General features: G+C 45.7%; 1 protein-coding gene across 1 annotated transcript; it reads left to right on the top strand.

Annotated features, from left to right (window-relative positions):
• The first annotated feature begins 7,311 nt into the window (after positions 1 to 7,311).
• On the top strand, positions 7,312 to 23,663 carry LOC149128216 (uncharacterized). The gene is made up of 7 exons (XM_089327087.1): positions 7,312 to 7,362; positions 8,447 to 8,912; positions 9,124 to 9,242; positions 9,631 to 9,725; positions 16,546 to 16,602; positions 22,277 to 22,412; positions 23,072 to 23,663. Exons 1-6 carry the CDS (start codon positions 7,312 to 7,314, stop codon positions 22,329 to 22,331), a joined length of 843 nt encoding a protein of 280 aa, XP_089183213.1. The 3' UTR covers positions 22,332 to 22,412; positions 23,072 to 23,663.
• Positions 23,664 to 23,876: the final 213 nt, after the last annotated feature.

The raw sequence follows: 23,876 nt of genomic DNA, 5'->3' as shown, positions 1-23,876 counted from the left end.
AGATCTGGGGAGCCGCAATGTTACCCTAAGAGAACACATCAGATGGGATGAAACCCAGCTTCAGCACAGAGGCATTGCCGGGCTTCTCTCAGAGTCACAGAAAGCTCTACCTCTGTCTAGCTTTATTGGGTCTCTCAACATGATTGCTGAGTAGGTGATGAGAAATGCTGTGTACACAAAGATCCATTGTGGGATGGCTTTGAACTGGATTCCATGGAGTTATTGCTTGCCAATCACTGGAAAGTCATGGCTGGGCATGGTCCTGTTTTGGCTGAGGTGTTCCTGTGAGGACTACGGATTCATTCCTGTAGGGTGATTTAGGTGGTCGTGCAGGGAAAGCAGAAACTCCTTGACAGTGGAAGAGTTGAAGGAACTGTATGTGTGAGGAGTTTAAGACTGTGTATATATTAAACACTTGAACAATTAAAGAGGGGTTCTATGTGTGAAGGGCTGAAAGTGTATATGCGTGGCCCCTTCAACTTTTAAAAAGATTTATTTATTTGAATGTCAGATTTACATAGAGGGAATGAGAGAGTTTCTATCCACTGGTTCGTACCTCAGATGGCCAGGGCTGGGCCAGGCTGAAGCCAGGAGCCAGGAGTTTGCTGAGTGTCTCCAAAATTGGTTTCAGGGACCCAAGTACTTGGGCCATCTTCTGCTTTCCTAGGAGCATTACCAGGTAGCTGGATTAGAAGTGGAGCAGCTAGGACATGAACTGGTGCCCATATGGGCTGTCAGTGTAGCAGGTGGTGGCTTTACCCATTGTGCCAAAATGCTGGCCCTCCCATCAATGCTTGGCTCTGATCATCGAAATCCTTTTTCAGTCTTACATGTTGCTCCTCTACTCAACATTCGTTTCAACTTTTGACTGGTATCTGTTCCTTTGGACTCATCTGTAGTCCACAGTGCCTAACCTGGAGGGCAACAGTAAAAACAGGACGGAGGACAGACTCTGACACAGGACTTGCACCTGCATTTCTCCTTGGTTTGGCCATTCCAGGCAAGCTGACTCACTGGCAGACTGACTCCTCCTTTGAGTGGAGATCATAAAGCCTACCTAGCAGTTATTAAATGGTGCATTATGAAATGCCCACCAGAGTTCATAGGTGCCACCCAGTAAATAGTAGCTACTTAATTGACCTGAAGTTTTTCAAGAGTAACATCTTTGTCTTCGTGGCAGACACCCAGAAAACCCTCAACTATTTCTTTTTTCTTTTTAAAGATTTATTTATTTATTTGAAAGGTAGAGTTACAGAGGGGCAGATGCAGAGAGAGAAAGAGAGAGAGAGAGAGAGAGAGAGAGAGAGAGAGAGAGAGTCTTCCATCCACTGGTTCACTCCCCAAATGGCTACAACGGCTGGAACTGAGCCAATCCGAAGCCAGGAGAGATAAGCTTCTTCTGGGTCTCCCATGCCGGTGCAGAGGCCCAAGCACTTGGACCATCTTCTACGGCTTACCCAGGCCATAGCAGAGAGCTGGATTGGAAGTGGAGCAGCTGGACGCGAACTGGTGCTCATAAGGGGTGCTGACACTGCAGGTGGCGGCTTTACCTGCTACGCCACGGTGCTGGCCCCAATAACTATTTTTTTGAGTTTAACACACACCTCTCATATGTTCTGGACCCAGGGCTTCATGGATCTCTCTATATCCTACAGGAGCTTCTTCCTGCTGAGATACCAGCTCCAAGCAGGAAGTGATATGGGTCTGGCTTTTACAGCTGCATCTGCCGAGTCTGGGATAGTGTCTAGCACACAATTATCACTCAATAAATATATTCTGAATGAATCCTTGCTGGCAGCATCTTGATTATTTGACGGGACCTAACTGCTTTCTTTTTTGTGGTCATTTGTATTTCCAGAGTACCTATTAGTCCAAGTAAAGAAGAGAAATAAGAATCCTGCTGTGTTGCTGTCGGGGATCATGACGCATTGGAAATTTGAAATCAATCCTTATTGTTATTAATCCCCTAAACTGGGATAATGTCTACGGAATGATCCAGGTGTGCATAATTAATAACCAACATCTTGAAATACACATGTTTTTAATATAAGCCGTGAAAACTGGGCTCACTCAGAATGACACAGCTGCATCCTGCTCTTCTACAAGACATGTAAAGCTGGCTAATTGGTCCAATTATAACAGTTACCGCACAGACAGGGCCCTCTTCGACTTGAATTCCAGTTGTGAGCAGAGGGGGCCCTCGTTTTTATTCTGTAGCCTCAAGAATAGCTTCTGTCATCTGACTCTTCGGGTTGGAAGCTTCGTTTTCCTACACAGAGCAAGGACACATATTTCTTCCCAATTATATTTTATTCCCCCCAGGTTCTGACAGAGCTGTTGTGCACCTTTGCTTTTCCTGCAATGTGAGCGGAGGATGGAAAAGAGGATGGTTGCAGTTACTGTCATGGAGACCGAGCTTGGTGCTCCAGTGGGCATTTCTTTTACCATTTCAGTCATAATCTGTTTCTTATTTCAAAAGATAGTCAGAGCATTGTGAAATGACGCGGTGTCAGAGTCAATGCCTCTGTGGACAGCGGAGCCCTCGAGTGTTCCCTGTAATCAGTCTGTCCACATGACAAAGGGTGATTGCGCTGCAGAACTCCACTCGCTTGCTTGCCTTGCAGGGAAAAACAAAACCATTAGATCAGCTTCCTTCAGCCCAATTTTTTCCTTTTGTTTAGAGGGTGAAGGAATGGAAGCTGACTGAGAATTCTGTCCTGAGGAGCCTGCGGAGTGATGGGTGGGCAGCCACAGCTGTCCTCTGAAGTCCTGTGAAAAATCAGCGGAGATGCAGTTCTGAGTAATGGCTCTGACTCATTTTAGTAAAACTCTGTGTGGTTCATGAAGAAAGGGGGCAACCTACCCATCAAATACAGGGCCTGGATCAGGCTGGTCCTAGGCACTTAGGCCAGCCTGTGAGGACCTGGACAGTCATGTCCTATGGTCAGTGGACTGGGGTGGGTTGAGAATTTCAGTGGTGTTGGTTTCATGACCACTGAGACATCGATGCATTTAACAATTCAGTATGGGGGCAGGCATCTGACCAAGTGATTAAGCCACATTTTGGATGCCGCATCTCATATTGGAGCACCTGGGTTCAAGTAGTGGCGCTGTTTCTGACACCAGCTTCCTGCTAATGAAGACCATAGGATGCTGCAATGATTGCTTAACTAGCTGGGTCCCTTCCACCCACATGGGAGACCTGGATTGTGTTGGCGGCATCCAGCTCCTGTGCTAGGCCTGGCTCAGTCCTAGCTGGCCATTGCAGATGTTCAGGGGAGTCAGCCACTGAGTGGGAGCTCCCGCTGTCTGTCTGTCTGCCTGTCTGTCTCTCTCTCTCTCTTTCTGCCTGTCAAATAACAACAACAACAATAACAACAAAAAGAAATTCAGTATATTACTAACAATACTTGAAATAATTCAACTTGTGTGAATTCTTTTTAAAAATCTGACCATATTACACTGCTGACATTTTAATTTGGTTTTGGGCTTATGTCACAATAGAGTGGCTAAAATTTTATAAATATTGGAGTGTATTATCTGGAACTGATAGTTTATAAACAGTCGTTCTATTGATTATCAAGCACTATTTAAGTCCCACCTTCTCCCAATCTCACATTGCTGAAACAGTTGCAATATACAGCTGTGTGACTGGGAGGAAAAGACAGAGTGTGTAAAGCATACCGTTTAGGTCACAGTGCTTATGAAGTATTGCCCATCCAGATGTTTAGCGATTTTCATAGAAGCTCTTTCTGCCACTGTGCTCCCTGGGGTTCCTGGACTATGGTGATGTGCAGGAAGATGTGTCTGCGAGGGTTCCTGTGTACTTGTGGCACTGCTTCGAGGACACTGATCTCCCATGGTGTCTGTTGGCTGAAGGGGACACAGCTCCTCCATGGTACTGGTGGTGCCTGAGGCCCGTCATGCCAAATGACTCTTGGATGTATGGTCACTTTGTAGCTGAAAGGACATAAGAATCTACTTGGGATCACAGACAACTGAAGGCTAGGAGAAAATTGAAGTGTGTGTCTTACACTAAAAACCCCTCTCAGTAAAATTTCATGAGGCCCATGAATGACATAATCTATTAGTATATGCAGAAAAATTTTTTATTAGACTCTGATTTTTAGTAGATTTTAGGTGAAATGTCTATATTTGATCATTTGCTGTAGTGTGATTTATGTAGATGTGACCCATGGAGACCTAGGATTTTAAAGATGAACATGTTTGGAGATGTGTTTGCATTGCTTGTTTCTACCTGCTGCTTCCAGTGAGTGAAAAATCATGCACAAATGCTCCAAAAGTATAAATGAAATGTTAAGTGATCTACCAGAATCACACAATGCACTGTGCAGAACATTTAAAAATGAAAAAATTGACTTATAAATAGGCTAAAATATTATTGTAAAAACCTACATCTGGGTGAAATTTTTAAAAATGTGTTCCTTGTTAACAATAATTTTGCAGTTCTAGTCACTGTATCTGGAGCATAGCAACCTTCCCTTAATTTAGAAATGACTTAAGTCTTGAGACATGCTGTGTTGAATGGCATTGAGAGCTCTGTGTGGGTCACTGCTCAAGAATTGGGCCCTTTGGACTTTCTACGGCTTATCAGTGCTATTGTTGACGTCAAGTCGTGGGAACAACAGTTCTATAGAAAGTCTATTTAGGATTTTTAGTGTGATGTTGTTACCTTTTGTTTTTTAATGATCTGAGTTGATATACAATGAGCTGCATCCACTGAAAATATGCATTTAAAGACTTTTGAAGAGTATACACAGACTCATGAACCTACCACTGATGAGAAAACATGGAACATTTCCCTGAGACATCAGCTCCTTGCTCCACCCTGACTCAGGCAATCACTGATCAGCTTTCTGTTACTAAATTGCATGTTTACAAATGGAACTGCATGGGAGTACTTTAAAAAATTTAAGGAAAAAAGAATGAAAAGTTTAATTTGGTGCAAAAAATAGAAATTCAAGTATAGTGTTTAATAATATACATTGAAAATTTCTTGAATGGCATACTTTTTAAATCATGTTTAGATGTTAAGTTTTGTAATTGCTAATAAAATATGTATTTTTTGGGAAGTACTGTCACTTGGTTATGAATCTGCAGAATAAATTCCTTCTGTGGTATGGGAGGGTGTCGTTTCTCTCTCTGCTCCCTGCGTATGAATTTCCCAGAGCTGCCCTAACAGACAACCACACACTAGAGGGCCTAAGAAAACAGAAACTTCTCTTTCACAGTTCTGGACGAAGAAGCAGTGACTGAAGGTGTTGGCCAGGCCATGCCTGCTCTGAGGTATGCGGCAGAGGGTGTCCTGGCCTCTTCAGACTTCCAGCGTCGCCATCCACCCTTAGTGTTCCCTGGTGGCTCCGCTCCAGTCTCTGTTTCTGTTTTCTCACAGTGTCTTCCGGGAAGTCTTTTTTCTGAGATGAGTGATTTGTGTCACGTTTGGCTATCCACAGAAGGATCCCCAGTGATGTGGATTTGGTTGCTTGCCCATCTCTATGGCATGACATGCAGCCTGCAGAATGTTCCAAACAAACCATGTCTGTCTTCTCAGTGCACCTGTCAGACTGGAGTCCCACAATGAAGAGGAGGGCAAGGGCTTTGCCAATGAGAGACCAGGTGCATTTATGTCACTTGCCCAAAGTCATGGTATTGGGTGGTGGTGGAGTCAGGACAGAGGCTCATGTCCTCACAGCCGGGGGTGGGGGTAGGGGCTGCTCCTACATCAGGCTGCCATCTTACAATCTGGGAAGTGGCTGTAGGACCAGATGACTTCTGCCTTCCCTTTCAGTGCCTGCTCTGCGATGCTTTGTATTTGCACCGTCTCTGGCCCAAATGGCACCCACACCAACCTGCTGTTTGGCAGCCAGTAGCCCTAGCTTGTAACAGCTGTGAGTGTGGGTGCCACATTTCCACAGCTCTAGTGTTTGGCTTGGGGCCGACATGAGTGTGGGCTCCACGTGGCCGTAGCTCCAGTGTTTGGCTGGGAGATGATTAATGATAAAAGCAGAGAACAAATGGTCTGCAATCCAGATCTCTCAGCCAAGTCTCATATGGCTGTGTCTCAGTAGCTATAAATAACAAAATAGTGACATCACTCTCCCCTGGGATCCGAATGGTGAGAGAAGAAAGTAAATTGCATACCATCATGAGTTTTAGCTGTATTTTACATTGTTTTACTGCTCTTCAATGTGTTTTTCTCAGTTGCTTCAACATGATGAGATGTATTCCTGTCAGTTTTATCCCAGCATTCAGCATAAGCACATCTTAGCTTATGCATAGATACGTATAATTTGCCTTTCCAGTTGCTGCAGAAGCTCAGAACACAGGTGGAACTCAATTGATGCCAAAATTCTGGTGCCACCAGGATTGTGTGTGCCTTTGAAGACTTGGGGGATCCCTGGACTCACACGTGGAGATCTTTGAAAAGCAAAATGGAGATGTCTCAGCACAAGCAGGGGAACACAGTCTGATGAATTAATTCCCTTTCACCATTTAGTCATGACACATGAGTTTATTTTTTTAAATATCCATTTGAAAAGCAGAGTTACAGAGATAGGGAGTGGGGGAGAGAGAGAGAGAGAGACAGACAGACAGACAGACATGCCTTCTATCTACTGGTTCACTACCCAAGTAGCTACAATAGCTGGGGCTGGACCAGGCCAAAGCCAGGAGCCAGAAACTTCATCTGGGTTTCCCACGTGGGTGGTAGGGACCCTAATACTTGGACTATTTTCTGTTTCCTTCCTACGCTCATTAACAGGCAGCTGGATTAGAAATGGAGCGGCTGGGACTTGAACTGTTTCTCTGATATGTGATGCAGAAATTGCAGGTGGTGGCTTAACATGTTGTGCTACAATGCCAATTCTGGGTTATTTACTTTAAAAAGGCACTGATTTCCTGTTGACTGCCAAGTTCAGCGTCCACTCATTCAAATCATTTATACTATCACGTTTATGGTGTGCTCCCCAGGTGCCAGATCTGTGCTAGGTGTTGGGGAATCAAACCTAAGACAGAGGCCTATTTTTAAAGCATGCTTCTTCTATGGTCTGGAACACACACATATTGTTGGACCTAGCAGCCTAACAGTAAAAATAACGAAAGTAGGCGTAATGTCTGCACAGCTCCCTGCATGTGACAGAGCATTTTCAGACACATAACAGTTTGCGCTTGTCACTGTTTTGTGAAGTGCTGCGTCTCTACTCTCCAGACCCGGGCTGTAGCTCCGAAGCACAAGAGCTCTCCATCTGCAGGGTCCAGCCTCTGCTCCTCCCACCCTCTCTGTGATGAGCCATGTCCCTCACATCCCTCATGGACTGTTCCAAACTCACTTCCTGGAGGAAGGTGAGGGGCTTTCTAATGCATGCCCAGATACCCTCAGAATGGTCTAGAAGGGTGAGGCATGATTTCCAATTCTTGTCAGGATCCCTTCAGAATGCACATCCACATGAGTCCTCCCCGCCCTCCATCTAGTTCCAGAAGTTTAGATATGATGGAGAAACTAAACATTTAGTTGTATTTATTGTGATGAGTTTAAACTTCAGCAGCCACCTGTGGAGCTTGAGGTCTTCCTTTGCGCTACTTCTTCAGTGTTGGCGCATATTCCCCTGGCTCCCTCATTCCCACCTGGGCAGCGCCAGCTCCAGGCTGCACCTCCTCCATGAAAACATCGCAGCGTGTGGAGGCTGCAGTTTTGGTCTCGATTCTGAATCTGGAAAGTGACTGTAATAACTGGAGATTGGGCCAAATCCCTGTCTCCAGCAATATTATTTTATATATTTTCCGATTTATGTGTCCGAGGGTAGGGACGAGGTCCTATGAGTGCTGCCTAGGACTTCATACAGCTGTGACAGGAAATGTGCATTTTGTAATGAGTTCAGTTAAGAAAATAGTTACTGAATATTTAATATAATGGGGATTCAGGTGATTCATAGAAAATTCACATTTTTTTTCTTTTTATTTATTTGAAAGGCAGAGGGACAAAGAGAAATCTTCCATTTGTTCACCTTCAAATGCCTGTGTTCCAACAGCTGTGGGTGGGCCAGCCCCAAGCCAAGAGCCAGAAACTCAGCCCACGTCTCCCATATGGGTATCAGGACCCCAACCACATGAACCATCACCTGCTGCTCCCAGGGTGCACAATAGGAGGAAGCTGGAGTTGGAAAAGGAGCCAGGACCTGAACCCGGCACTCTGATTGGAATACTCGCATCGCAAGCAGTGCCTTAACCATGCTAAACACTTGCCCCCGCTGCGTTATCTTTTAGTTTCATTTTCCACAAACTTTCTTTAGATTATCTTAGGTTCGAGGTCTTATGCCAGGGATAGTGACTTAGAAAGACCTGGAGCCTGCTGGCGCCACTGTGACTTAACACAGTCAAGGGACACCGCAGGCAGCGAGGACCCCGCCGATACGGTGTAACCACTTAGGTAAAGCTCAGGCCCACTGGAGCCCTTGCCTCCAAGCGAAGTGATGCGCCCACCTTCCCAGGATGCACCTGCCACACTGGGAGCCAGGGCGCATGCTCAAACCCTACCCCTCAGCCAATCCGCGTGGGGCACCGCCCCTTCCTTCTAAGAGCGGTGGAAGGCGGGAAATCCGCTGCCGCCTCTCAGAGGGCTCTCCGCGGTCCGTGCTCTGCGCCGCGAGGCGCGCTCTCTGCACCGCCCCGCCCCCTCTTAGAGGGACTGTTTTGGGGTTTTTCTCTCTCACGCTTGCCTGGAGCGCCTCGAGTTGGGTGGTTCTGCGCGTGGGCGGCCCGCGCGCTGCCTCGTTTATTCCGTGGGGTGAATTCTGCCCTTTTCGGCACCGACACGGGGAGTCCGGGCCCCCCTAGCCTGCATCACGGGGTGCAGGGGGTGGGGCCCAGTCGGGCAGCGCAGCCGAGGGTGAAAGGTGAGGAGACATCGGGGAGCGCGCGTGGCTCCCACGGTCACGAGAGGCGGGGTGCAGGGGTGACCAGGCCGGGTCCTCGTGGTCACGGTGCGACCTGTATCCTGGAAAGGGCGGGAGGGAGCCCGGTGTGTGGTCTGTGGAGGCCGTGTGCCTTGAAGTGGACTCTGGGGGCGGCGATCGGGGATGCGGACACTTGGAATCTGTGGCGCAGCCCGCGTGGAGACAGACCTTGGTCCGGCGACGGAGAGGAGAGCGTGGACTCCGCGTGTGCTCAGGAGGTCGGGGCAGAGAACGTGGCTGCGGAGCGCTGCCGCGGTGCCTGGCTTGGAGGTGTGTGGGTCTCAGGGCCTCTCCCGACCCCAGCCCTGGGAGCAGGAGCCGGCCCACGGCTGAGAGGGGCGGTGTGCACAGTGGGACGTGCCTGTGGGGTGGTGGCGGAGGAACTGACCCCAGAGTCACTGTTAGTTTGCGGGGACCACCATGACGAGAACCACCAAACCGGGTGGCGGGGCAAACGGGCATTCATGGTTTCACTGGTCTGGAGGTTGGACGTTTGAGATCTCGGGGTGGGAAGGGCCATCCCTCGGTCCTGGCTTCTGGAGGTTGGCTGGCATCCTTGGTGGTCCGGGCTGTGGGCCCTTGTCCTCGTGTTGTGTGTGCAGGGCCAGCAGGTTTGTGTGGTTCTGTGTGCCATTGTGTGTGTCTTCTCTTTCGCAAGGACAGCGGTGATGCTGGACTGGTGACCCACCGTCAGGCAGGATGGCCTCAGCTGATTGTACCTACAATTGTCCGTTTTCAAAGAAGCTCCCATTCGTGAGTACTGAAGGTTAGGTAGTTCTGGGAGACACAGTTCAACCTGCACCCGGGTCTGTAGCTTTGGGAAGCCGTGCCAGCTGGAGGTCTGGATTTGGGATTTGTTGGAATGCTGGGAGGGAGCGAGGTCACCAGAAAGTGGCTGCAGGGTCAGGGGGCCTCCAGTGGTCTGAGGAGCACGGCACTGAAAAGGGGGTTGAGGGAGTGCTTGCAGCTGGTGAGGGAGAACACTCGGGGAGGGAGAGGGTGAGGAGGGATGCAGGGCACTTCTGCAGCAGCTGACCGGGCAGGCTGCTGACATCCACGCCGAGTGGGATAGCTGGGGGCCACTGAGACTTCTGCACAGCAGCTGGAGGGGGGCGGAGGATTTGGCCTCAGCCCTGCCTCCCGTCTGCAGCAGGAGAGACCAGGTCCTGAGACGTTGCTGGGTCAGTCTGGGAAGTGAGGGGTGTGGTGCAGTTTTAGGGGCAGGTGTGTTAGACTGAAGGCTAAAAATTTGATGGAGACCACGTGAGGAAGGCACTGCATGCCAAGCTGAGGTTAGGGCTTCTGCACCGACGAGGCTGACTTTCGGCTCTTGCATAGCCTGAAGGATAAAGATCTTACAGGGTTTGGCATTATGCTGTGCATTCAGGGGAGTCTCGATAAATATTGTTGATATGCTTGACTGCGTTCGATTAGGCTATCTCTGCCTACGCTGACCTTGTCCTGTGAATATATGGGGAGCTTTGTTCTGTGTCTGCACAGATATGGACTTTTCCACTGGCAATAAATCCCATAAAATCTTTTATTTAGGATTTGTTGAAGATAACTCAAGTATAAAAGTTATTGAAGACCTGACAAATCACATAGTCTAATCACTAAATCTAAGAAAAGAGTTTTTTTTTTTTTTTAAAGAGCCTTGTTTTTCTCTTAGAATTTGTATGCTCATTTATAAATTTTTTCAAAAGTATAAAATTTTAGGGTCTGGCACTCTAGTGTAGTGAATTAAGCCACCACTTGCAGTGTCAGCATCCTGTATGGGTGCTGGTTCGAGTCCCAGTTGCTCCACTTCTAATCCAGCTCTCTGGGAAAGCAGTGGAGGATGGCCCAATTGCTTGAACCCTTGTACCCACATGGGAGACCTGGAATAAGCTCCTGGTTTTGGCCGGCCCAGCCCCGGCTGTTGTGGCCATTTCGGGAGTGAACTAACAGATGGAAGACCTCTCTATCTCTCCCTCTCTTTCTCTATAACTCTCCCTTTCAAATAAAGAAATCTTTAAAAAAATTTAAAAAATTTAAATTTAGGAAAATCCCTCTACAAGCCCTTTTCAACTGTCCTTGAGACGATGGCCTCAGTGGTTTTGGTATCAGACTCCTCCAAGGGAGGGAATCTGATTGTAGGCTCTACTTTGTAAAGCTAATCATAGACACAAGAGTTTGCTGAGCTACCAGCCTGCAAGGGCTCTGTTGAAATCCCCATGCTTCACAGTGCAAGCACCATTGCAGGGATGTCTGTGCTACCCTCCCCCTTTCCTGGAGGACACATGCCTAGCTGGGAGAGGCAGGACATGGCCTTGCTTCCTTGGAGCCCTTCTCTCATCCTGAGGCCTTGGCTACACAGGCAGAAGGTTCAGGGCTGGAAAGCGAAGTCCTGGGCCAGTCTGCCTGGCTTTGTGTCCTAGCAGTCCCAGCCTCTGGCTCTAGGCAGGGAGTCGTGGGAAGGAGTCCTGCTTCCAGAGAGTTGTTGCCTCCAAGGGGCTGACATTTAGAGCAGTTTCTCGGCCACGTGGCTCTGGTTAGTAGTGTGTCAGCTGGTAGTCTCCTCTGCTCAGATTTTTCCTACCAGCAGTGATGACATTGTTGGAGGCTTCATGGGAGGAGTCTGAGGGCACCCGGGCCTTCCCTGCCTGAACACCAGCAAGTCCACCTGCACCATGTGGCAAGTGTATTTTATAACTCAAATTGCTGTGAATTTTAGAGATATGAAAAAAAAATCCCATTTTGGTTTGGTGTAGATGGACGCTCTTCAAGGTATTCAGAAGATGGGGTTATAAAGAGGAGGTGGTTTTCTGGTTATAATGTTACTTTCTGTTGTTTTTCTTTACTGGGTTCCCTCATCTTTAAACAGGGGCAGTTAAAGTGTGCCCCTCCCAGGGCTTCATCAGGAACTTGTGAGATCTTGTGCAGAAAGAGCAGGCCTAGGACTTTGTGAGGGACTTGGTAAAGTTTCCCTTATTCTTATACACTGTACCCTCCAGACTCTCTGTGAGAATCAGACTCAAGTTGTAGGGATGGGATCAGCCATGAGAAATTCCTAAACTTGAGGCAAGTATGCCATCCATTTGTCAGTGGGCTCCTCTGGTTTGATAAAAGATACAGAGAATCATTGGAGAAAAACTAATGTCATTTTGTCAATGGAAGTAAAGAATTATCATGATGTACTTTGAAATGAAAACTCTGAGCAGTGTGAATAACTCTTTGCCCGCCCTCCTGGCTGGATTATATTTTGTCAGGTGTCCTCAGGTTGGGCCATTTCAATGTGCAATTGTGTTTAGGAGTTCCTTGTGGGAATTTAGGTCTTCTACTCGAGCAAAATTTTTTTTGCCTCCTGCCGATTCTGCTCACTAATCTGCTAAGAGTCTCCTTGTAGGTGCACTATCCTGTCTTTCCAAGCAGCTCTTGGCAGTTTGCTTCAGTTTTTAATTTGTTTTGAAGAACTTAACACATATACATACTCATGTACACAAGCAACCCATAAGTAATGTGTAAAGTATTGATGCAAGTTGTTTAAAAGCTTCAAGTTAAGCCCCTTTTGCAGCTTCTCACAAACTCTCGTGTTATATCACATGGTGATTTTCAGAATAGGTCCCATTGCAGGTAATCTATGCTGTTCTTCCTTTCACTCCCTGAGGACTATGCATTTAGAGAACTTTGGCAACCTTGAGACATCTTTTTGTCTGTTGGATTCCTTCCTACATGGTGGATAATCATGCTTTCCATCCCTGTGCCTTGTATCTGGTCTTTAACTCCCAAATATTTTTTAAGTCTATATTTTGATTTGACTTTTCTCATAAAATTCGTCAAGATGAATCTTTGGCTGAACTGGATCATAGCCATGGTGGTTAAGAAGGAGTCATTTCAGTCTTCCTGAATCTAAACCCTAGATTAGCAATAATCACTGTTATTATTTTTGGAGTGATTCTAGGAGTAGATGACCACTCTAAATTAACTTAGCAGCTGAGAGACACCACAGGCTAATGATGTTAGCAGTGAATATCAACCCATAGGAGAAAGTACAGCAATGTTGGATGAACTCCCTCACCAATGCAGAGACCTGGGATTCACAGCTGACTCCAGACTGTATCTGATGTCTCCAACTCTGCTCAGGCATTTGATCTCCCTTCCTTTCGCCCATCAAACCCTTCCAAGGCTGACTCAGGGCTGATGTCCTCTGGGTAGGGTCTGCTTCTAGACAGTGCTGTTTGTGGTTCAGACGGGGCTCTCTAGGGCCTGACTCACCAGGAGTGTGTCTCCCCATTCCCAAGCTCTTGATCTCTGATGCTTTGTTTCTGCCTTGCCTTATTAAAGGCAGGACACAACAAGGCTGCGAACTTTTGCAGAGGTGGCTGCTTCTTCCTTGGCTGACCTCTCAGTGCCTGGCAAAGGAGTGTGCTTGTCACCATGTGTTAACTTGCATGAGCACTGTCCTTCCCACAGTCTCATTTTCTTGCAAATGGGGATCAACATTAATTTAAAATCATATGAATAAATAACTGGTAGCTGATTCCATGTTTGGAAGTCCTTCACAAGTCTTTTTATTCCTAGGCTAACAAAAATGATCATGGATTAGGGAAAGGAATGGCAAGAAATGAGGGGAATTCCTTCTTTGGAAATGAAGCTGACCAGGGAGTCTCAGATTAATTGTTGTCCTTAGGAGAACTGTGAACTCTGCAACCTTGTAGCAGGTCCACTTGGGGTAAAACTCACTGGGCTGGAGACAGGCCACTCCTGTTTGTTTTAGCAAAGCTAACAAACATATAAATATATCTCACAGCAGGATTTTGCCCGTGGGATCTTATTATTTTTGAAGCATGTTTAGTGTTTTTGTTGTTGTTTTCACCCAATTGTATATAATATACTGGAAGGAAAGATTATCTTCTCATCAAATGGCCCTAGGCGAGTAAAGAGTGCACAGGAGGATGGGCTGTTGCTTGAGGAGAGTTCTGAGGTTATTATCATAAAATATGTGAAGTAAACGTAGAAACAGAAGAGGTATAATAACAAGGTAAAGTTAACAAAAAATAAAAGCAGTTTGGGGTTTATTTTGTTTTGAAGCCAGCCTCATAAAGTATTTCCCTGATATGTAGCACATATAATTCCAAATTTAAAAATGGGAAGATTTCTTTTTTAAGGTATAAATGTAGAGATCGTATTTGGAAAAATGGAGAGTTAGAGTTATCAGTCTGCAGTTTCTAATGATTTTCCAGGAGCTTGTGGAATTGAGGTCATGTATGTATGAAGTCACTTATAATACATGTTGCTTCCTTTCTTGTGTGAACTGTGCATGGATGAGGGAAGTGAGTTTCGACCTGTTTTTGAGCCCAGGAGAAATTTAGCATTGTCTAAAGAAGGGACGTGCAGAAATCCTTGTATCTCCTTTGGAAGCAGGCTATTCTGTAAATACACACAGAAGTTGATGGGAATTGAGGATGGAATCAAAGAGGAAGTGGCTCATAGCCTATATATATGTGTGTGTGTGTGTGTGTGTGTGTTCATGTATAGAAAACCACTGATCTTGTGTGTTGATTTATCATATAATTTTACTGAATTTTGTGGTGTTTTTGGTGTGAGATCTTAAGGGTTTTCTGTGTACATGATCATGTAATCTACAAATACAGCTTTGCTTCTTCCTCTTTGATTTGGACGCTGTTTATCTATTTTCTTGTCTAATTCCTTCAGCTGAGTTTTCCAGCACTATGTTGCATAGAAGTGGCAAAAGTGGCTATCTGTACCTGATCTTAGAGGAGTGTCCAGTTTCCCACCATTGAGCATGGTAGTGTGTGTGTGTGTGTGGTCTTTTCATTGTGTGAGCTGGGCCTTATTCTGTTGAAATCATGTCCTTCTATTTCTTGTTTCTTATGAAAGTTTTTATGATGAAAACTGTTTAATTTTTCATTCTTTTTTTCTGTATCTAATAACGTGGTCTTAAGATTTGTTTTATCCTTTATTCTGGCATTATGGTACATTGCTTTAACTGATCTTCACGTGCTGACTAATTCATGCATCCCATATATAAATCTCACCTGGTCAGAGTGAACTATGCCTTTCATTTGCTGTTGAGTTCAGTTTTCTGGCATCTTGTTGAGGATTTTTGTGTTGATGTACATCAGGGAGGATGCATATGGTTTTTTTTCTTGAAGCATCTTTGTCTGACTTTGGTGTCAAAGTAATACTGATCTCTAAAAATGAGTTTGGAAGTGTCCTATTCAAGATTTTTGGAAGATTTGGAAAGATTTGCTATAAATTCTTTTTTTTTTTTTTGACAGGCAGAGTGGACAGTGAGAGAGACAAAGGTCTTTTCTTTTGCCGTTGGTTCACCCTCCAATGGCTGCCGCGGCCGGTGCACTGCGGCTGGCACACCGCACTGATCCGATGGCAGGAGCCAGGTACTTATCCTGGTCTCCCATGGGGTGCAGGGCCCAAGCACTTGGGCCATCCTCCACTGCACTCCCTGGCCACAGCAGAGAGCTGGCCTGGAAGAGGGGCAACCGGGACAGAATTTGGTGCCCCGACCGGGACTAGAACCTGGTGTGCCGGCACCGCAAGGCGGAGGATTAACCTAGTGAGCCGTGGCGCCGGCCTGCTATAAATTCTTTAAATGTTTGATAGAATGATGTTATATGGTACTGGATATTTTTTTTAACTTTTATTTAGTAAATATAAATTTCCAAAGTACAGCTTATGGATTACAATGGCTACCCCCCCCCCCATAATTTCCCTCCCACTTGCACCCCTCCCATCTCCCGCTCTCTCTTCCATTCCATTCACATCAAGATTAATTTTCAATTATCTTTATATACAGAAGATTGATTTAGTATATATTAAATAAAGATTTCATCAGTTTGCACCCACACAGAAACACAAAGTGTAAAATACTGCTTGAGTACTAGTTATAGCATTAATTCACATTGGACAACACATTAAGGATAGAGATCCTACATGGGAAGTAAGTACACAGTGACTCCTGTTGTTGACTTAACAAATTGACACTCTTGTTTATGGTGTCAGTAATCTCCCTAGGCTCTAGTCATGAGTTGCCAAGGCAATGGAAGTCTTTTGGGTTCGCTGACTTCGATCTTATTCCGACAGGGTCATAGTCAGAGTGGAAGTTCTTTGCTCCCTTCAGAGAAAGGTACCTGGTACTGGATATTTCTTTGGAGGTTTTTGATTACTGATTGAATCTCTTTACTATTTACAGATTTATTTTACTCCTCTGAATAATTTCACATGATCTGTCTTTGAGGTTGTTGATAGCTTCTTCTGCTTGCTCTGTCAGGAATTTCAGTCTTCAGCTTTAAGTTTTCTGATTCTTTTTAAAATTTTCTCTTTGTCGTAATTCTAACTTTGTTCATTCATTGTTTATCTGAATTAGACATCTTTTATGGTGGTTATTTTGAATTACATACTAGATAATTTGATATGTCTGCTTCATTGGGGTCAATTTGTGGAGTTTTATCTTGTTTGTTTTTTGAATTATACCTCCCTGTGTCTTCATTTTTCTGCACTCTGTTGGCACCTGTGCATTAGAAAATCTCTCTGTCATTCCCATTCTTCACAGATTGACATCATACAGAAGACCTTCAACAATCAACCCAGCCTCTCCAACTTCATGCAGGTCTGATTGTTTTACTTGTTCTTTTTTTTTAAACTTTTATTTAATAAAAATTTCGAAAGTACAACTTTTGGATTATAGCAGTCCCCCACCCCCACCCCAACTACCCTCGCATGTGTAAACCATCCCATCTCCCACTCCCTCTCCCCAGACATCTGCAGTTTGCCAAGTCCCATCAGAGCCCTGAGTCAGGTGAAACAGAGGCTCTCAGGTAGAACCTGGAGAAACTGGGATAATTTCGTTCACAGCCCAACTCTTCACCCTTCCGTGAGGAGGTGGAAGCTGGAGGTTTCCTCCCACTTACTCTGTACTTGGCCAGAGGGTGGGGCAGTGTTGAGTCTTCACATGCTGCTTCAAGAATTTTTGTTGTTGTTGTTGTTGTTCTCAGTGGCCCTAGGCATTTAGGATATTTGAGAACTTGGGGAATTAACTAGCATATATGAGCTGTTTCTCCATCTGTTTGTGACCCCTTTTCTCTCAAATAAAAAAGGAAATAGCAAGGTTTTATATCAAATGGCAATTTGCTATTGTCAGACCGCTTACTGGACAACTCTACTAAGCAAAGAGAAAACATACTTTCAGACAACTTTGTTGTGATGCTGTGGAGGGAGCTCTGCTAGAACCACTGCACTGGGGAGCTATATCCTTGAGCGTGGGGAGCAACTCGGACTAGACTAAGTTACTGGAATTAAGACTTATTCTATGCATCTGCTCTCCCACAATATGGCGCTGGGAGAGGAGGAAACAGCTTCTACACAGCTGCCTCTTGCCAACTTGAGTGATGACCTCCAGGAGCTGATCCTGCTCCTGATTGGAGGAGAGCAGCGTACTTGGCGTGTGGGCAGCCGAGTTGGGATTGGTGGAAGAGGACTATAAAGGAGGAGAGAGACAACATGCACCAGGAACATCTAAGGGGAACACCTGAGGAACACCTGTGCAGCCCCCAAGAGAGCCGGCCGGCGGTGGGGAAAGTGGCCAGGGGGAACCGCCCTTCCACGGAGGTGGAAGGGTCGGTAGCCAACCCGGGAAGAACCAGCAGCAAACCCGGGAAGGGCCGAGCAGACGAAAGAACAGCGCAGGGTCCTGTGTCGTTCCTCCACGAAGACGGGGAGCGACACCTGAGACAGGGTGGGAACCACGTGCTGTTGGTAGGCCGCTACCTAGATCCTGTACTGGCTAAGAGAGCACCACTGCCTCGCTCATCTGTGGTGGCAAACTTCCACTCCAAATGGATTAAGGACCTAAATCTATGACCTGATACCATCAGGTTATTAGAGATCAATGGGGGAAATCCTGCAAGACATTGCCACAGGCAAAGACTTCTTGGACAAGACCCTAGAAGTACAGTACAGGCAGTCAAAGCCAAAATTGACAAATGAATTACATCAAATTTGCACTGCCGAAAGAGGTACTCAGCAAAGTGCAAAGGCACTGACAGAATGGGAGAAAATATTTGCAAAGTATGCAATTGATAAAGGATTAACAACCAGAGTTTATATAGAGCTCAAGGATCTCAATAAAAACAATCTAGGTAAGAAATGTGCAACTGGGGCCAGTGAAGCCGCTTCCTGCAGTCCTGGTATCCCATGTGTGCGAGGGTTCAAGTCCTGGCCCAGCACTCTGCTATTGCCTGGGGAAGCAGTGGAGGATGGCCCAAGTCCTTGGGCCCCTGCACCCACGTGGGAGACCCAGAAGAACTTTCTGGCTCCTGGCTTTGGGTTGGCGCAGCTCCGGCCATTGCAGCCAATTGAGAAGTGAACCAGTGGATGGAAGACCAGGTTCTAGTCGCGGTTGGGGTGCCAGGTACTAGTCCCAGTTGCTCCTCTTCCAGTCCAGCTCTCTGCTGTGGCCCGGGAGGGCAGCAGAGGTTGGCCCAAGTACTTGGGTCCCTGCACCCACATGGGAGACTGGGAGGAAGTACCTGGCTCCTGGCTTCGGATTGGTGCAGTGTCGGCCTGTAGCAGCCATTAGGGGAGTGAACCAACGGAAGGAAGTCCTTTCTTTCTGTCTCTCTCTCACTGTCTATAATTCTGTCTCTCTCACTGTCTAACTCTGCCTGGCAAATAAATAAATAAACAAATAAATAAATAAATAAAAGCTACAGTAGGTTTCACCTCACCCCTGTTAATATGGCTTTCGTACAAAAATCAACAAACAAATGCTGGTGAGAATGTGGGGAAAATGTACCCGTGTTCACCGTTGGTGGGAATGTAAACGGGTAAAGCCACTGTGGAAGGCTCTATGGAGATACCACAGAAAGCTGAGTATAGATCCACCATGTGACCCAGCCATCCCACTCCTGGGAATTTACTCACAGGAAATGAAATCAGCATGAGAAAGTGCTGTATGCCCCCATGTAAATTGCAACTCTATTCACAATAGCTAAGATATGGAATCAACCCAAGTGCTCATTAATTGAAGATGGAATAAAGAAATTATGAGATATATACACCATGGAATACTACTAAGCAGTAAGAAATAATTAAATCTTGTCATTTGCAACAAAATGGTTGCAACTGAAAAACATACTTAGTGAAATACTCCAGTTCCAAAAAGACAAATACTGTATGTTCTCCCTGATCTGTAATAACTAAGAGTACCTAAAGGTAATCTGTAGAAGTGAAATTGACACTGAGGTGTGATGACTTTGAACAGCCCTTGTCTCAGCTGCTGAGGAATAGTTTCTTTTTTTTTTCATTCTATTTGCTGTACATTTTACCTCCTGTAAAGTTAATGTCATGTGTATATAGTTAATTGAAAATGGATCTTAGTAAATAATAAGAATGGGAATAGGAAAGGGAGGAGGAAGAACAGTGGGAGTGTGGGTGGGAGGGTGGGTAAAGTGGGAAAAATCATTATGTTCCTAAGCTTGTGTATATGAAATGCATGAAATTTGTATACTTTAAATAAAAGATTTCTAGGTAAAAATTATTTTTCCCTTATCAACTGTAGAAGGTTTTTGATAAGTTTTTATTTGTTTTTGAATAGCAGAGAGACAGATCCATCATCTAGTTCACTGTCCAAATGGCTGCAACAGCCATGGCTGGGCCAAGCCAAAGCTGGGAAACTGGAGCTCAATATGGGTTTCCCATGTCGGCAGCAGGGATGTAACTACTTGAGCCATTACCTACTGCCTCCAAGAGTGTGCATCAGCAGGAAGCTGGAGTCAGGAGCAGACCCAGAATGTGAACCCAGGCACTCCAATTCAGAATTCAGGAGTCCCAGCCACTGTCTTAACCACTGCTGAATGTCTGCCTATCTTGGTAAAATTTTTGGCATATCAGCTAAAAATATTAACATCAGCAACATTTGTTTGGTGTCTCCAATATAAAGCAAAATGTTTATTCGTCAAATAATACTATTTGCTAGCCATGCAAAAGTATGCATGGATTTCAGTACTTTTGCACCAAAATAAACATATTTTAAAACACACATTCAAGGCCGGCACCGTGGCTCACTAGGCTAATCCTCCACCTTGCGGTGCTGGCACACCGGGTTCTAGTCCCGGTCTGGGCGCCGGATTCTGTCCCGGTTGCCCCCTTCCAGGCCAGCTCTGTTGCTGTGGCCAGGGAGTGCAGTGGAGGAAGGCCCAAGTGCTTGGGCCCTGTACCCGCATGGGAGACCAGGATAAGCACTTGGCTCCTGGCTTTGGATCTGTGCGGTGCACTGGCTGCAGCGTGCCAGCTGCGGCGGCCATTGGAGGGTGAACCAACAGCAAAGGAAGACCTTTCTCTCTGTCTCTCTGTCTCTCTCACTGTCCACTCTGCCTGTCAAAGACAAACAAACACACATTCATGCACACACTGTGTGGACCAGATAATGAGTCATAACCTGCATAGATTTTTATTTCTGCTTTACCAAGGTAGATTTTCCTGCTGAGAGAAGCTGACAATGGCTAATGGATTAAGACAAAGTTTAAGATGCCCTGTCTGACTCAATTCTCATTACTAAATGAGAACAGTCTGCCCCGTGAATGGCGTGACCTTACTGTTGACCTGAGAGAGAAGTAAACTTAAATTTGTTGTCCTTACATAGAAGAGTTGGAAATACTGGAAATTATTTTAATTTTTCCAGACCTTGTGTCTCTTAGGCAATGCACTATCTTTAAACGTAGTTCAAAGCAGCTGCTCCTGTAGCACCATTTACAGAGTACTGAAATGAAGGTCACTGTCCCGCCTTCCCGTCTTCTCAGCTAGAATCATTTAATTAAAAAGAAAATGCCAAGTCTTTCCAGGCATGAAGTTGACAGCCTGAAAGGAGGATGGCCGTAATGTGCCTCACTGATCAGAGAACTCTGGGCCTTGACACCGTGTTTTATGATTGCCACCTATGTTCAAAGCAAAGTGTGTGGAGACCCTGCTGCTTGGGTGGAGGTCAGGACGTCTTTCTGCCTTCTTCTAGCTGGGCATGGGGGCAGTGTTCTCAGTCAGTGCTTGTCTGCAGGTTGCCTTCATAGAGCTCAGAGCCATAGAGTAGAAGTTTGTTCATCTTAATAGAGTTTTATCTTCTTTGATCATGTCCATTACTGTTGAATTTTCAGTTATGTTTTCAGCATTTCAGTGGTTTGGGGCACAGTAAGTTCCAACTGTTTGCATTAGGCAAAGACACAGCTGTATGGAACTCACTCTTTCAGAGGAAAATAAAGATAAATGAAACTCCCAAGGGCCAGACATCATGGTGACTCTGTTCTGCCCACAGAGACAGCCTGGGAATGGCAGGTGCAAAAGCCCCACTTAAGCACTTCCAGAAAGACTGGGAAATGCACTCGCTGAATAGACACACTTCTCAGTGGTCATCAAAGAGGCAGCAGACTTGCAATTAAATTGGTGAAGTGGAAAAACAAACAAAAAATCCTCAAGTCACCGAGGTGTATTATGAAAAAGCAGAGAAGAGGAAAATTGACATGCATCTGTTTTCGTTTTTACATTTTCTTTCAGTACATCATATATTAATCTTGAGAAAAAAGCCAAAGAAGTGAATCCCGTGTAGAGGTCTCGCTCCATGATGTGTTCAGTGATTGGAACTCAAAAAGGTGCAAACACGGGTGATTTTCAGAGTGATAACCCTGCTGGCCTGTGAATAAGAGAAATGTATTATTTCTCTTTCTAATTAGGCCCTTACTCCAGGCAAAGTAAAGCCAACATGAAAGATTCAGGTGAAAGAAATTTTGTTTAAGAAAAATAATTGGTTTTAGTTTAGACACATTATGTGAATTCTATTTAAAATCTCATAATTCCATAAGAAGATACATCCACTATTTAGTAGGAAAAAGAAGATTGAAATATCTCATTAAATTTTTCCACTGATGTCATGGTTAAGTAACAGTATTTCTTTAGATAGTGGTTTGAAGAAACTATTGAAAGTAGTTTGACCCCTTTCATTTTGCTTTCTAAAATGTGATTCTTGTTCTGTTTTTGTGGGTCAACGATGCTTTGGAGGCATTTGCTTACCTGGCTCTTCCTTGGAGGCTGTGACTGAAGCCTGAGGCCTCCCTCTCTCCCTTTCTCCTTTGTTTCTCCTTGCTTCACTCGATTTCCTGCATCTCTTTTCTGACCAGGAATCCTGGGACAGCTGTGAGCTTTTCCCACCCTATTTGGCTCTGGCATTGACAGCTGATTTGAGGAGCAGTTAGTGAAAGAGCATATCCAAGATTTAACTATCTTGTACTTGTTTGCAGCTTCCCAGAGTTGGCTCTCAGAACTTGGAAGATGAAACCCCTCCCAGGATCATGAGTGGAATACCCTGTCCTCCCCTCTCTACCCACCTAAATGCCCACAGCATTGAGAAACTCAGAACAGAAAGCATAATAATAGGTTTGACTTATTCATTCATCAAACACTAACCTTTAAGGGCTGCTGCATGCTGGGAGGTATGCTGGGCAGGTTATGAAGATGAAGGGATAGGCAGCTTGGGCTGGAAAGAGCTCACAATTTAAAAGGGATGCAGACTTGCTGCCACCCCACCTCTGTATGCACTGTGGGCAGAGGTGGGCTCAACTGGCTGTGAGACCATAGGGCAAGGAGTCCTGCCTGGGAGGTTGGGAGCTATTTCTCAGAATTAACATACGGAAATGAAGTGAGAAAGCCCTGACTCACCATTTGTTTTCCAGATATTGATGGTCTTATTCTTGCTGTGTAAATTTATGGGCAGCTTTAGAGCATGTTTGTGCCTGTTCATTGGTGACACAGGACAGGTGGCCTCAGTGCATCCTTGCTGGACTGTAATGGCCAGGAAAGGACATTTTCCAGCTCCTGCCCTCCATCCTCTGCCTTCCATCCAACCTTCCAGTCTTCCTGTCTTGCACAGATGTAGCTTCTTGAGGATGAAAGTTGATCTGAGCTGGAAGGTGGTATTTGTGGAAAATACGCTGTGTGTGTTGGGGCCAGTATTGTGGTGCAGCAGGTTAAAACCATGCCTGTGACAGTGGCATCCCATATGGGTTTGAGTCCTTGCTGCTCTGCTTCTTTTCCAGATCCCTGCTAACGTTCCTGGGAAAGCTGTGGAAGATGGCTCAAGTACTTGGGCTTCTGCCAACCATCTGAGAGACCTGGATGGAGCTCTGGGCACCTGGTTTCTACTTGGCCCAGCACTTGCCATTGGAACCATTTGAGCAGTGAGCAAGTGGATGGAAGATATTCTCTCTCTCACTCACTAACTCTCTCTCTGTCTCTCTGTCTGTTTCAGTCTTTCACTCTCACTGCCTTTCAAATAAATAGGTCTTAAAAAACAACAAAAACAACAAAGAGGGGCCAGTTTTGAGGCACAACAGATAATGATGCCTCCTGTGACACTGTTATCCATATGGATGCTGGTTCATGTCCTGGCTGTTCCACTTCCAATCCAACTCCTTGCTAATGACCTGGGAAAAAAAGCAGAAGGTGACCTGGGTACTTAGGCCACTGCCACCCATTTGGGAATCCCATATGAAGATTCTGGATCCTGACTTCGGGCCTGGCTCAGCCCTGGCTGTTACAGCCATTTGGGGAGTGAACCATTGGATGGAAGGTCTCTCTGTCTCTCCCTCTATGTCTGTAACTCTGACTCTCAAATAAGAAAATAAATCTTTAAACAACAACAACAAAGAAGAAAAGGCTGTGTCATTGATCAGGGACACTATGGGGATCAGGAAGCTGTCTACCCAGCAGCATCTCTCACTGGGAGGCTGGCATCCTCTGTGAGCAGCAGTGGCCCTGTGTGTCCCCATGTATGCTCCTCAGGCATGCAAAGGCTTGTGCAGCCTTGGAGAGTGTCTTTCTTCCATAATTGAAAGTGGAGAA

Source organism: Oryctolagus cuniculus, chromosome 2 (assembly GCF_051225735.1).
Source record: "Oryctolagus cuniculus isolate XC-2025 breed Fujian yellow rabbit chromosome 2, ASM5122573v1, whole genome shotgun sequence".
NCBI lineage: Eukaryota > Metazoa > Chordata > Mammalia > Lagomorpha > Leporidae > Oryctolagus > Oryctolagus cuniculus.
This window is presented reverse-complemented; position numbering and strand designations above follow the sequence as displayed.

Coding starts and splice junctions, on each gene's coding strand:
- LOC149128216 (XM_089327087.1), top strand. CDS start 7,312: ATGTCCCTCACATCCCTCATGGACTGTTCCAAACTCACTTCCTGGAGG. Junction 7,363..8,446: donor AACTCACTTCCTGGAGGAAG/GTGAGGGGCTTT, acceptor GTAACCACTTAG/GTAAAGCTCAGGCCCACTGG. Junction 8,913..9,123: donor AGCGCAGCCGAGGGTGAAAG/GTGAGGAGACAT, acceptor TCTGTGGCGCAG/CCCGCGTGGAGACAGACCTT.